Below are 13139 nucleotides of genomic sequence, written 5' to 3' on the forward strand. Positions count from 1 at the left end.
TTTGGCCCTTTTGACTTTTACTTGGCTTTGTTACGATCACCCTTGATGCATTACTCCTGCTATGAAAATACCTCTAAACATGCCCTTGTTAATTTGATATCCCCGTTCTATATTTGGCCTTGCAAAGAGAGGGTTACTCAATGAATATTTATTATCCGTCCGGACATTCGATCTGCCTTTGGATATTCTTCCACTCTTAACCTCGCCGCCCTCAGGGTTGGCCTGGTACTTACTCGCGTGTTGGAAACTACTTTTGTGCATTTATGCCCCTTCCACACGTCTGTACTTCCCCCTCTTTGTTAAAATAATCTACTCCAACAGGGTCTCCACTTGATAGCAGCCACGTCCGTCCCCACATACCAGCTCGTGCGGTACCACGATCTCCCTTGTATGTCGCCTCTTTATCGTTCTTAACAGCGAATGAGCTCATAGGTAGCTCGCTCAGGGAATATTCTGTATGTCTGAGATGTATTTTTTCAGTCGTACTTGGATCACGATGTTCTACATCGAGTGACTCTCTTCGGGGGAAAGAGCGGTTTATGCCAACCCATTGAAAAGTGCAGGACTCATAGTTCTACGAGCGAACAAATGACCAGCTTCCCCACAATCAATAACTACACTAGTGGCAATACTAGTGTGCAAGGCAACGCAATCCATTCTGTGGTTAGTGTGGTTGATGATGCAGATAATGATCATACCTGTCATCATTCTGGATCTTCCGCCCTCGCTCCTGCGAGAAGTGGGATCTCTGGTAGTGCTCAGGCCATTCATTCTTAGTGCATATACCTTTTCTCGCGTAGAACAACTTGAATCTTTGGCGTGTTCGTCAGCCATGGGCGTGGGGAGGCTGGTCCTCGTCTCGAAAGAATGACATTGTAGCCGATGGTAACAAATCTCCGTTTGTCCGTATGAATGCGATTGGCTTGAGAGGTTTCCCCAGAAATCGTGCAGGGAATAATATCTGACTAGCCATAGACGACTGGCTTTTGCAGCAGCTGTGCACCTGGTCGCGAAATTAGGATCGATGTACCCTGTTTCGTATACTTTTGCCCTATACTTCAGACAGGAAGCCACCCAAGGCCCGTCAGCAGTGGCTTGTCCGTGAACATTGACGAGATAATTCCCGGTTTCTGAATCTCATCTCTGCCAGGTGGGCTGGAAATGATCACTGATTGATAAAAATCAGTTTGAGCAAGGACACTGATACAAGGTGACGACGCCTCTACTGGCGGGTCGGATAATTTCACTTCCGCTGGAGGCATCTGGTGTCTGGCATTCGTCCCGATTTCCCACACTTCCCCCACCATGACCCTAGTGATGTATCGCATGTTTTACATCAACTGAAGTTAATAAATTGACCAGCTAAGCTGCTCTTTCCCTAAAGCTTTTGAGAGCAGGTGGCCCTATTTATCAACTCAGACTCTTCTCGCATCAATGCAAGCTCGGACTCGGAGATACCAGGCTCGGCCTCAGGAGCCCAAGTCAGGTTCAGATCTGCGACCTCCGAAGATCCCCCTCGGACAAACCCTAGACACATCAACTGAACGATTGGACTCCTGACACTGACGCGGTCTCCCCAGTGTTTGGCCCTTCTTACAGGGCGAAGCACCAGGGCTACGAAGGACTGACCCACTTCGCCCTACCAAATCCGTTCGCAAGTGGACTGCGACCTATTTAGAGTGGCTCGAAAGTGGGCTCAGCCTCTGCAGATCTTCAACATCTTCAGCCCCGTCGGGCAAGTTTTTAACCGCCACGACCCCAAGGCTCCTGTCTCAGTGGTCCCCTGGCTAGGGTTCTCCATCACCACCGTTAAAGTCAACACCCTCATATTCTCAGGGGCGTGTACGACTCCGCTTGCCTAATCTGATTTGGGTCTACTATTGGCCCAACCTTCTGACAATGGACCTTCCCACCACCTTATTACCTTAATTCTCGCGGACTAACATCGGCGTAACCAGAGCCGCAGCCGCGCCATCCGTCTGGTCCGGTCTCTCCAACATCCATTGCTGCCTTTATTCCAAACGCCTGCTTCCTGGGTCGAATGGCTGGGCCGTCTGGCTCGTCACAGGATGACGACGCTGCTGATCGATTGGGGCTTTGGCATTGGTAGGGCCACATACCGATGATAGTTTCAGGGTTTGAGTTCAATCTATCCGGGAGATCAGCGTCTTGTCAGGGAATGCTCTGGTCCTAAACGGGGGGCATACGACCGCTCCTTTATGTTCAAGAGGTTGATCCTATAAATGAGACCTAATGTTCCTCACTATCCCGAATCCTTTTCTCTGCATTATATTTCAGGCACACTTTCACACGCTCATTTTGTGTAATATCTTTCCTCTCTTTTAATCTCTTTCAACATGCGTCTCCATTCAGGCGCCTCTGTCGCGGCCTTCGCCGCGGCCGCCAGTGCCAAGTCTCTCTCCGATGTATGCACATTGTCCAATGTCAAGTCTGCTTTGCCCTCCAACGGCACTCTGCTTGGTATCAACCTGATTTCTTCCTCTTCTACTGCCGCTGCTGTCTACAACGCTAGCACTGGTGGCATGGGCAGCACTACCAGCGCGACTTACAGCTACTGCAACGTGACCCTCACCTACACTCACCCCGGCAAGGGTGACACCGTCATTGTCAAGTACGCTCTCCCCGAGCCCTCCGACTTCAAGAAGCGCTTCTACGTCGCTGGCGGCGGTGGCTATTCTCTGAGCACTGATGCGACCGGCGGTCTGGAGTACGGTGCCGCCGGTGGTGCCACTTCTGCTGGATACGATGCCTTGGACGGCGTCAGCTACGATGACGTTGTGCTGTACGGTAACGGCTCCATCAACTGGGATGCGACCTACATGTTCGGCTACCAGGCTCTGGGTGAGATGACCCAGCTGGGCAAGTACTTCACCAAGGGTTTCTACGACCTTTCGACCGACTCCAAGGTCTACACCTACTACGAGGGATGCTCCGATGGTGGTCGTGAGGGTATGAGCCAGATTCAGCGTTATGGTGAGGAGTACGACGGTGTTATCACCGGTGCTCCGGCTTTCCGCTACGGCCAGCAGCAGGTTAACCACGTCTTCTCCGCCGAGGTCGAGAAGACTCTGGACTACTACCCTCCTCCTTGCGAACTCGCCAAGATTGTCAACGCCACTATCAAGGCTTGCGACCCTCTCGACGGCCGTACTGACGGTGTCATTTCTCGTACCGACCTGTGCAAGCTGCACTTCAACATGTCTTCCGTCATTGGCCAGGAGTACTACTGCGCCGCCGAGACCAGCACTTCTCTGGGCTTCGGTTTCAGCAGCAAGGTTAAGCGCCAGGCAGCGGGCAGCCAGACCAGCTACCAGCCCGTTCAGAGCGGCACTGTGTCTGCCGAGGCCGTTGCCGTTGCACAGGCTATCGTCGATGGTCTGCACAACTCTAAGGGCGAGCGCGCTTACCTCTCGTGGCAGATTGGTTCCGAGTTCACCGATGCCGAGACCGAGTGGAACAACAGCACCCAGAAGTGGGAGCTGGATATCCCTTCGACCGGCGGTGAGTTTGTGACCAAGTTCGTCCAGCTTTTGGACCTGGACAACCTGTCCGACTTGGACGGCATTACCTACGATACTCTGGTTGAGTGGATGAACACCGCCATGGTGCGCTACATGGACAGCCTGCAGACCACCCTGCCCGACCTCACTCCCTTCCAGTCCTCCGGTGGCAAGCTGCTGCACTACCACGGCGAGTCGGACCCCTCAGTCCCCTCCGCCTCTTCCGTGCACTACTGGCAGTCCGTCCGCTCCATCATGTACCCCGACGCCACCGAGAAGCAGGCCCTCGCCAAGCTCCAGGACTGGTACCAGTTCTACCTGATCCCCGGTGCGGCCCACTGCGGAACCAACTCCCTGCAGCCCGGCCCTTACCCCGAGGATAACATGGAGATCATGATCAACTGGGTTGAGAACGGTGTTAAGCCCACTCGCTTGAATGCCACCGTCTCTTCTGGTACCTACGAGGGTGAGACTCAGATGCTGTGCCAGTGGCCTTCTCGTCCTCTGTGGCGCAGCAACTCTACCTTTGACTGTGTCTACGACAAGAAGTCGATTGAGAGCTGGACCTATGAATTCCCTGCCTTCAAGGTTCCCGTGTACTAAGTCTGTGCATTCTCGGAATCTTGGGTGAGATTCTTTTGTGGTGGAGACGTCTAGGCGCACGTTTTGCTGTGCCTGGTGTTTTTGGGTTGTATTTTATCTTCTCCCCTCGCTAGCTAGGCTACATTTTCTTATACATATTTCCTCTAAATTCAATTTAAGTGAGAAAGAGTGACAACACGGGATAAAAACTTTTCTAAAACGTATATAGCCTTTTTTTTTCTTTTTCTTGATGTTCTTTTTCGAAAGGTAAAACATCTATACTGAATTTCCACAAACAAGTCTATAAACAAGAAAAAAAAGTTGGGTTCAAAAGAAGATAACCTTAAAAACAAGCTTAAAACACATCGGCAAGATACCTCCACCCTACACGGTCTAACCAAGATTCACCCACCGCACACTTAACCAATGGTCATAGTGAACGCGGCAGACGACGAGCAGCTACGAGTATCCACGTCATCAGGTTGCTGATACGAATCCGAGCAATCAGTATCACCGGCCGCGCACGACGCATTAGAGCAGCTCGAGTCGTCAGTGCTAACAGCAAAGCCGGACGAAATGAACTCCGAGTCCGAGTCGAGGTTGATAGAGGACAGATCCCACCAGAGAGTACCGTCGCTCTCGGTGTACTCGAACTGCAGGACGCTGCTCTCGCTGGTAGTAGTGGACATCTTGATGGAGATACCGCCGCCGTCGGAGTTGGTGCGCCACTGCTCGGTGTAGGTGCCGCCGCCGGAAGTCAGGGTCTGCATGTCGCTGCTGGTGTCGGAGGTGGACCACAGGTAGACGGTTTGGTTGAGGTTGTTGATGATGTTGATACCGCTGCTGGTGCTGCTGGAGCTGGAGCTGGTGCTAGTACCGGTGCTGGTGCTGGTGGCGGCAGCAGTGGCGGTAGTAGAGGTAGAAGTAGCCGTAGTGGTGGTAGCAATGACTGGGGTGAGGGTCACGGTGGCCGTGGGACGAACGCCGTGGGGAAGAGCCGCGGCCAGGGAGGCGAAGGCGGCGAAAAGAGTGAGCTTCTTAAGGAATGCCATTTTGAGCAGACGAAAAGAGTGATTCGATGGAGTTGGCGAGATCTGGAATGATCGACGAAGGTATGAAATGGTCCGAAGTAGATATCGGAATTGAAGGATTGGTGGATCTTGTCTGGTCTACAGACGATGAATTTGGATATCACAAAGGATTGTATAGAGGCACAGCCTCGGAAAATGTGATAATGAGGGTGAGAGAGTGTGGTAGGGATTGACAGGTTGAAACGAGAGAATCAAAAGGGGACTTCAGGGACGAGACCCCCTGGTCTTTATCCTCCATGGTGGAGTGTGTGCCTCGACGCAAGACTTTGCCCTCAGGGCATCTGAAACGCGCACTGGTATCTTAAAAAAGCGCCTTCAATCCATGGATTGGCCAATTTTCATGGCTAGAAGCATTGCAGAAACCATGTGGTTCCTGGGCTGAGCCAGGAACAAGAGACCATTGGAGGACTCAAGGGCTGTGGCTTTGTTTGAAGTGGTCCCAGAGTTGAGTTGGGTTAGGGCTAGACGCCCAGATCGGATTGAAAAATGCTTCCTGGTGACCTATAGTGTGGTCAATAGCGCCACTACGCCAGGCACACCTCACAAATGGTTTTGTGGACTCCACAGAGCTAGAGGTGTCGTCGACCGGCACCTGCGGATGGGCTGGCCGGATTGGCCGTGAGTCAAGCTGATTGGTTCAAGAAAGCCCAAAATTTCCTTACTGGGTTTCAAATAGTCCAGACCGCGGCGTCATCCTGTTGCGTGTGGAGCGCGAACACCGTTTAGGAGTCCGGCGTGGCTGTCAGCGGGGCTGAAAGAGGCTGCGACATTACGCAGCGAGTTGCGCAACACTAGGGCAAGGGTACTTAGGGCAGGCCTGGAGACTACAGGCTGGGCCTTTGGTTGGGCTGAAAAAAAAGAAATCTTCACTGGCAAGGCTGTTGAATCCATGAGGGACTGGCTAGATTGTTGAATTATTGTGGGAGTAAACATCAGGATCGAGATCTGCAATCTTGAATCGTCGTGTTTAGGAACAAGTGGACACTTTATTTCCGCGTGGCCAAGAAAAGTTTAAATTTTGGTGCCTGGACAGTCAGGCAATAAGGCACCCAGGCTGTCCACACTATTACTATAGTCTGTAGATCATTAACCATAATTATTTCCTTTTTGGCAATAACCAGTCCGAGCAATGGTAAATTTCTTGCATCAAATTTGAAGCGATCGACATTTACCAAGAATTCTCGAGAAATATTTGGTCGGTAGCATACATCTCGAAGGAATGCATTGATCAACATGACCCAGTATCAACCAATTCTACCTCATCTAAAATACACGTCAAGTTACTTTGTATTAGTATTTCTGCAAGGGCATTCCGTTGCAGACAGAGATAAAGACAAATCGCTTGATACTCGACCGTTGCCCGATGCTGAATCCACCATATCGCCGGCCCTGCCCTTTCATACCATAGCGCCAATAGAAGTAATGCGACCGGGTCTTTTGCGTGAAGTAAATCTTTGAATGATGACTCCATCTGGCTGGTAAATGCCAGAATTCTGCATCGAGAAGTTCCAGCTCTCTGATCTAGAATCAAAGAAAGTGTATGCGCGGCTGTAAAATAAGGATTGTTGTGTATAGTTGAGCCCTCGTGCAGGTGACAAAGCATAGCAAGCCAGGACGGAATGCCATTTATACCATTAAGAGCAACAGAGTTGAACATTTCTGCATACTCGTCCTTCATGTTTTGAAATAGACTATCTTGCCGTACCGGGTTTGCCAACTCCCAGAGTGCCATTTTGCTGCCAGCAAATCGCAGCCATGCTAGGTCTGAATCGTCGTTAGATTTCAGCGGCCAGGCTTCTCGAGGGGTCATTGCTGATAGCGTTGACACGGCGTGTACACCAAGAAAAGTTGCTGCCATCCACAGAGTATCCCGCTCTTCGGGTCTTATGGTCCGTGATAATGCTTGATTGAGAAGTGCGGCACTCTTGTATGCGTGGTAAGCTTCAAATGCATTTGGTTCATCAAGTGATAACTCTCGGTGATATCTGTGGTGCAAAGCAGAGATTGCCAACACGATATGCATCAAGTATGGTTTCTGCTCTTCTGTTAACCCCAACCTGGTTGGTTATTCGAGCGTGCTTACCGAGTATGCTAGTCTCAACACTTCGCACTGAGACACATTCACGATTGAAGAGGCCGTTGGTCCTTCTTTGAAGAATAGAAGTTGTCGCAAGTGATTATCATCGAGTTCGATGGTAACGGTCCCCTCCCCGATTATTGGCCTGGGAGTCTCGATCTCCGCGGTCATTTGTAACTCGGAGGCGGAAAAATAATTGCAGACAACACCATAAGACCGGCACTTTTCACAATTTGGTCTTAATTCGTCGCACTTGCACAAAAGTCAGTACATGCTGCCTCGTCTCGGGCTTCGGGCTCGAGGGCAGGATACCTTTATCCGCCGTAGTTTGCAATTCCCACAACCCGTTCTAGACTTTCGATGGAACTTTCGCAGTCGGCAATTGGGCATGTTACTCTGTATGGCCATAACTACCATTAATTAAGAGCTCTGAGGGTTTCAACAGCAAGGTTGAGGGAAGGCGTGGGGGCTGGGACCTTTATACGAGGCTGCGCAATCAGCACTAAACCCTTATCGTATGGCAAGCCAAGGTGACTAAACAGGCCCTAGAGCGGGGCTGTGATCTTAGATAAAGGCTATTCGAGAAAAGTATGGATATGACCTGCTACAACAGTTTTCATTTGGGTCTGTAGAGACGTGAGCCTCTTGGGTAAAGTTTCATGCTGGGCTCGACTATTTTGTGATAACAGAACTTCCCCTGATCGATGTGAAAGAATGCTGATAAATGTACCTTATATTTATGCGATTGATGCAGATGCTATTTACAGTTGAATTTTTGGTAGACCTCAAGTCGTCGTGACAGCACTCATAATCCGACGGAAGGTAAGCCAGCACCTTCTATTTCCGGGGGTGACTTCGATCATATTGCAGCACCTTAAGAGCAGGCCATAGCTGCAACAGGACGGCACCCGCCATCACACAGCCAGCGAAGACCTGAGCATGCAGAAAATCGGCAGTATCCAGGTTGACCAATGCCCCCGCAACCGGTGTTCCTGCCAGTGCGCCGAACGAAGAAATTCCCCACATCATGCCCAGACGAGTGCCGGTTAATTTAACGTCCGGACAGAAGACTGGATGAGCGACGATAGAGGTAGGTCCAGTCACAAGGATACCACTCAAGCTACCCCAGTAGCAGGCCCAAACGATGAAGCCTGGGATATTGGATACCGCAATCCAAGTGAACATGGCAATAGCTGAGCCGATAACACCGAAGATCACAATTGTGATCGGCTTCACATAGGCGACAAGAAGGTAAGGGACCACACGACCAACCACAGAGGTTCCATTCACAATTGCGACCATGTAGAATGAAAGACTTGTTGTCGTATGGATCACAGTGCGTGCGTACGAGGCGACGTAGAAGATTGGCACATAATATGCCAGCATCACACAGGTCAAGGATACAGAAAATAGCATAAATGGGCCTTCACGGAAAGCAGTCCAGTCGATCAGACTTCGTGCACGTGTTTTCAGAATTGGTTGGCGACATAGGATAGCACATGCGACGATGGCCATAAGAAGGGTCACGAAACCAATGCTCCGGACTGCCCAAGGAAATCCCACCCTGGGCTGGAGTTGCCGGAACATCACTGGAAAGATGACGGCCCCGACGCTAGATCCAATTGACGCTATACCAATGGCAATTGGTCGTTTCGTAGTGAAACTTGTCGAAATCATAGTCAAGGCTGGGATGTAGCTGATTCCACCACCCATTCCGACGCAGAAGCCTTGTGCTAGGAGGACCTTTGAGTATTTCCATTATTAGTAAAAGATCTGATGTACCAAAAGAGGAGAACCCACCTGATAGTACTCCGTAGCAAGGCTAGTCATCATCAATCCAAATACTGTGAGGAAACTCCCCGAGATCATCAACGGGCGCAAATATCCCGAGTCAACCAATGGGCCAGACACCAGGCCGACCATGGGGATCAACGTTGCTTGAATGCTGCCCACCCAGGAAATTGCAGAGGGCGATTGATCCGGCAACAGTTCAGTCTGGTAGTACTCTTGAAACGCGCCAAATGTAGTCAAAACTCCCCTGCATGAGATCGATCAGCTTGACTTATCAGATACGATACGGAGATAACTTTAATGCTGATAAACTCACCAAGAATTTACAAAAACGCAGAACCCAGCCAGCACATTCAACCACGCCAGCGTGCCCCCATTAATTCTCCGCTTGGCGCCATCGTCATTCAGCTGGCTAGACTGATTCTGATCCGCGACCGTCGAGTCCGGTTGTACATTGTCGGCTTCATATTCGGGTTCAGGGAGTGTCGCCTTCTCAGTCATTTCCACACGCCTCCGATGCGACTGCAAAAATGAACCGGAGAATAATTCTGGAAGCCTGCGACACTAGTTATAGGTTCGGGCATTTTACCCCATCACTTCAAATTGGAGGTGCTTTCCCCACGGGGTTTTTATTAGTCACGCCAATGAGGTGCTCGTTTCCGGCTGAATCGGCACTCGATAGCCGAGCTCTACCGATTTTTTAGTTCCCCCGTTTTGGATAGGGCTCGGTGAGCTCCGTCCCTGATTTAAATGTTGGAATCGGCCTGCTTTTATTGTATCTTCCGAGTTCACTTTGGTGTGGATAACCGTTCTTTACCAGCCAATTTCACGGCTCATCTAGGAGATTTATAAAGTTATTTTGGGATGCGCATTTAGTAGCAAAGAAAAAGGGTTTCATCATGATGGTATCTTTTCGCGCAATTGACACCTTGTCATGTCGCTTACTCTCCTAAATTTGGGCAATTATCCGCCAAGAATTAGGCTTGGCTAAACGAAATCCCGGCCCGATAGCAGGCATAATTTCGAGGATAATGCTTTGACTGCATTGATTGCTGACCGACTCATGCATATACTTGCTGTAAGACTTATAGTGTTCGGGTCGAGGGTCAATTAGGGGAAATGCCAAGGTTCTTCTAGTACAACAGCATGCATGTAGGCAAATGGTACTTTCGTGTACTCGGGAAGGCCTTCCCGATAAGTCAATGCGAGTCGCATAATTCAACTTACAGGCTCTTCTTCTAGGTTTCGTTACATTCCATTTAAGATGACACCGCCTGGAATAAGTAGGGATCTTTTATTGGTGACTAACCTTGGCGTCATACCGGTCACCTCACCCGAGTCTAATCTACGAAAATGAGATTCTACGACGCCACATTCAATACTGTATAGCCGCATCCCATGGAGTTCCAAAAAAAATAAGGCAGTAAATGAATGACACTCAGACTGCTAGATCTGGCCGATTCTGTCTATATCACCGAGGTTTTCCAACCGCATACCATGAACTATGCCTTGAACACAACCTTTTGCTACTGTTTGAGACGAAGGTTTATTCAACAATACATTCGATATCTTATCCTAACTCTATAAATAGACTCACCCTCAAAGCCAGTTCTATATCTAGATGGGTGGTAGTCGAATGCAGTCGAGTTCACCTATGATGGTTTCGGATGGATATCATTTTCTCTATCTTTGATTTCTTATTATCACCCTCCAAGTAATCCATACTTTAGCACTAAACATTTGTACTTACTAGAGCCCAACTCTCAGCAGAGGCTCCCTCTCCTCATCAGCCGCCTTCACTGTCCCCCAATCTCTCGCCAAAACGAACAAAAATATTTGCCCCAGTGCAAATATCGCATTATCTACCGCTGCCCACCCAACCATCTGGTACCAGCTCCAGAATGCCCCGTACAAAATAACATCCCCAAACGATGCGAACTTCACCCGCATTGTCCAGGAAATTGCCACCACGACAAACATAACACCCTGGGTCAGAAGCCCCCGGAGACTGAGGGCTTTTAGATCTCCTGCGGGCAGCGTACGTATCGCTCGCGCTTGGAAGGAGTATGCGAATAGGGCCATGATTGTAACGATCGGATTCAGAAAAAGGAGGTGATAGCCGCCGAAGAGGGCTTCGGCCCATTTGCGATAGGGGTCGTCAAGGGGTCCGAAGATCTCATGGTTGATGTCATCAATGAAAAGGGGCATGAGGGAAATAGAGGTGAATAGGATATAAACAGCCAGTAGTCCAAGTTTGTACCAGACGCGACTACCGGATGGGAACCAGAGACACAGTATAAAGCTGTTCTTGTCAGGAGCTTATCCATGAGATTTTCATAAAGCTGGGGTCGGGGCCTAAGTGTAGGGAGAAACTGACAGTAGAAGCTGAAGGGCCCAAACAAGAGTGAACTGGGCCAGGTTCAGCCAGTCGCCGGTTGTCGGCGGGTTTTCAATGAAAAAGTCCGACTCTTGCGTGTTATTCACCAGGAAGAAGAATCCGAGCGTGAGTTGTTCAGTCGCAGTGATGAGGGTGAGCAATAGGTTGCCGAGTGAGATGCCCTGGCAATCCCTGTGCACCCAGATACGGTGCAGCTGGGGCAGGTAGGAAGCCCCGCTGAACAGGAGGAGGATTCTAAGTGGGAGTCAGTCTCTTACCCTGGAAAGATAGGGTTCTAGCGACGCACATTCTTAACCAGTCTGGGATTAACTGTGACATCTTCTGCCAATGTTGTTTGTCTGTCTACGTGGAGATGGAATAAGGATAACATGAGATAAGAACAACCAGAGCCACAGTCACCCCGGTCCATTTAGCGCATCACGTAAGCTCTAGGGTATTCACAAGATGACCGATAACATTGCATTAGACCTTCAACTTTATCGGCTGTCTCTTTTCTATGTGTGTTCTATGTCTGATCTTGGAACACACGGATACTCGACAGAACGTTATAGTTCCGAAGTCACACTGCAGCCTTAGCTATTGACAACATATTCTCCCATTCTCTGTCTACTACTATAGTAAATAATTAACGTTGGTTATGTTACCTATGGTCGAAGTCTATACAGCTGACTCAGCTATACTTCATCCATTCTCCATCAGGGCGGGCACCAATCGCATCGGGAATTGAACCCTGGGGAGGCCGATCGCTCGAGGCTCATTATGACTTCATCGCCCAGTGGCTCGGTTTCCAAGATTCGCAACCCCATGAGGTCAATGTCACCTGTAACCAGCTATAAAATCACGGAGTAACGAACTCTCCAATTCAGAATGATCTCCGTCATATTATCCGTGATTGAGTGTGTGTCTCGCTTTATCAAGAAAGGACCCGAGAAACAGCGCGATCGACAATCCTAGTTATCAATTGTGAGTTACATATTAGTGAATACCTTTGTGGAATTGTGTGGTACTCAGCTATCCACGAATAATGAGTGGAATTTGGCCACTCGTGGAATAAGTCGTCAGTTGCTCACAGCTTCACATTGCGTCCTCTAGGTATCAACATGTCCGAATCACCCGGTCGTAGAACCTCCGTCTCTGGCGGTACTGGCTCTCAGCCCACACCAGCCAACAATGTCAGCGGCAAGTCTACTGGCAAGCCCTTCCACAAGGGAGGCACGCATGATCTTCTAAATGAGGGCCCAGGCCATATAACCGTATGTATCACACTTGTTCCGACACTCTGGACCACCCGTCTCAGACTTCCAGACTAACATATTCTTTCCTGTGAATGGATAGGCGCATAACCCGCGATCTACCTTTGGAAAATTCCTTGGACTCGAAGATCAGAAGTCTCGTGCAGAGAACAACTTCCTCGCGCAGGCAGATCTGGTATCGGGCAATCTCAAGTCTACCGAACATGCTGGACCAACTTGTACGACCGAGGACCATAGTTTCAGTCGCCAGAAGCCAGGGACCCCAGACACTCTTCCAGGATGGGAGACCTTGAAGAACATTATCCCAGGGTAGGTTTCAATATCATCATTGTTGATCTGCTGTCATCACAGAGTGGCGCTAATTGAGTGGCACAGCAATGGTGGACACTCCCACTAGATCGACAACCATTGCCTATATCGCGACGA

At 49.7% G+C, this 13139-nt stretch overlaps 5 protein-coding genes across 5 annotated transcripts; 2 read left to right on the forward strand and 3 right to left on the reverse strand.

Annotated features, from left to right (window-relative positions):
- Positions 1-2357: 2357 nt before the first annotated feature.
- N7496_003056 (putative tannase) lies at positions 2358-4124 on the forward strand (the record flags this gene model as incomplete). The annotated part of the gene is made up of 1 exon (XM_056695987.1): positions 2358-4124. One exon carries the CDS (start codon positions 2358-2360, stop codon positions 4122-4124), a length of 1767 nt encoding a protein of 588 aa, XP_056558199.1.
- A 398-nt stretch (positions 4125-4522) lies between these two features.
- Positions 4523-5155, reverse strand: N7496_003057 (Secreted thaumatin-like protein calA; the record flags this gene model as incomplete). Its single annotated transcript, XM_056695988.1, has 1 exon — positions 4523-5155. One exon carries the CDS (start codon positions 5153-5155, stop codon positions 4523-4525), a length of 633 nt encoding a protein of 210 aa, XP_056558200.1.
- A 2953-nt stretch (positions 5156-8108) lies between these two features.
- Positions 8109-9563, reverse strand: N7496_003058 (putative MFS monocarboxylate transporter; the record flags this gene model as incomplete). Its single annotated transcript, XM_056695989.1, has 3 exons — positions 8109-9014; positions 9072-9309; positions 9379-9563. The coding sequence occupies 3 exons, from the start codon at positions 9561-9563 to the stop codon at positions 8109-8111; spliced, it is 1329 nt and encodes a 442-aa protein (XP_056558201.1).
- Positions 9564-10811: 1248 nt separating this feature from the next.
- Positions 10812-11778, reverse strand: N7496_003059 (uncharacterized protein; the record flags this gene model as incomplete). Its single annotated transcript, XM_056695990.1, has 3 exons — positions 10812-11364; positions 11440-11694; positions 11747-11778. 3 exons carry the CDS (start codon positions 11776-11778, stop codon positions 10812-10814), a joined length of 840 nt encoding a protein of 279 aa, XP_056558202.1.
- Positions 11779-12560: 782 nt separating this feature from the next.
- On the forward strand, positions 12561-13026 carry N7496_003060 (uncharacterized protein; the record flags this gene model as incomplete). Its single annotated transcript, XM_056695991.1, has 2 exons — positions 12561-12713; positions 12796-13026. 2 exons carry the CDS (start codon positions 12561-12563, stop codon positions 13024-13026), a joined length of 384 nt encoding a protein of 127 aa, XP_056558203.1.
- Positions 13027-13139: the final 113 nt, after the last annotated feature.

Source organism: Penicillium cataractarum, assembly GCF_028827025.1.
Source record: "Penicillium cataractarum strain IBT 29864 chromosome Unknown utg000002l, whole genome shotgun sequence".
Lineage (NCBI taxonomy): Eukaryota > Fungi > Ascomycota > Eurotiomycetes > Eurotiales > Aspergillaceae > Penicillium > Penicillium cataractarum.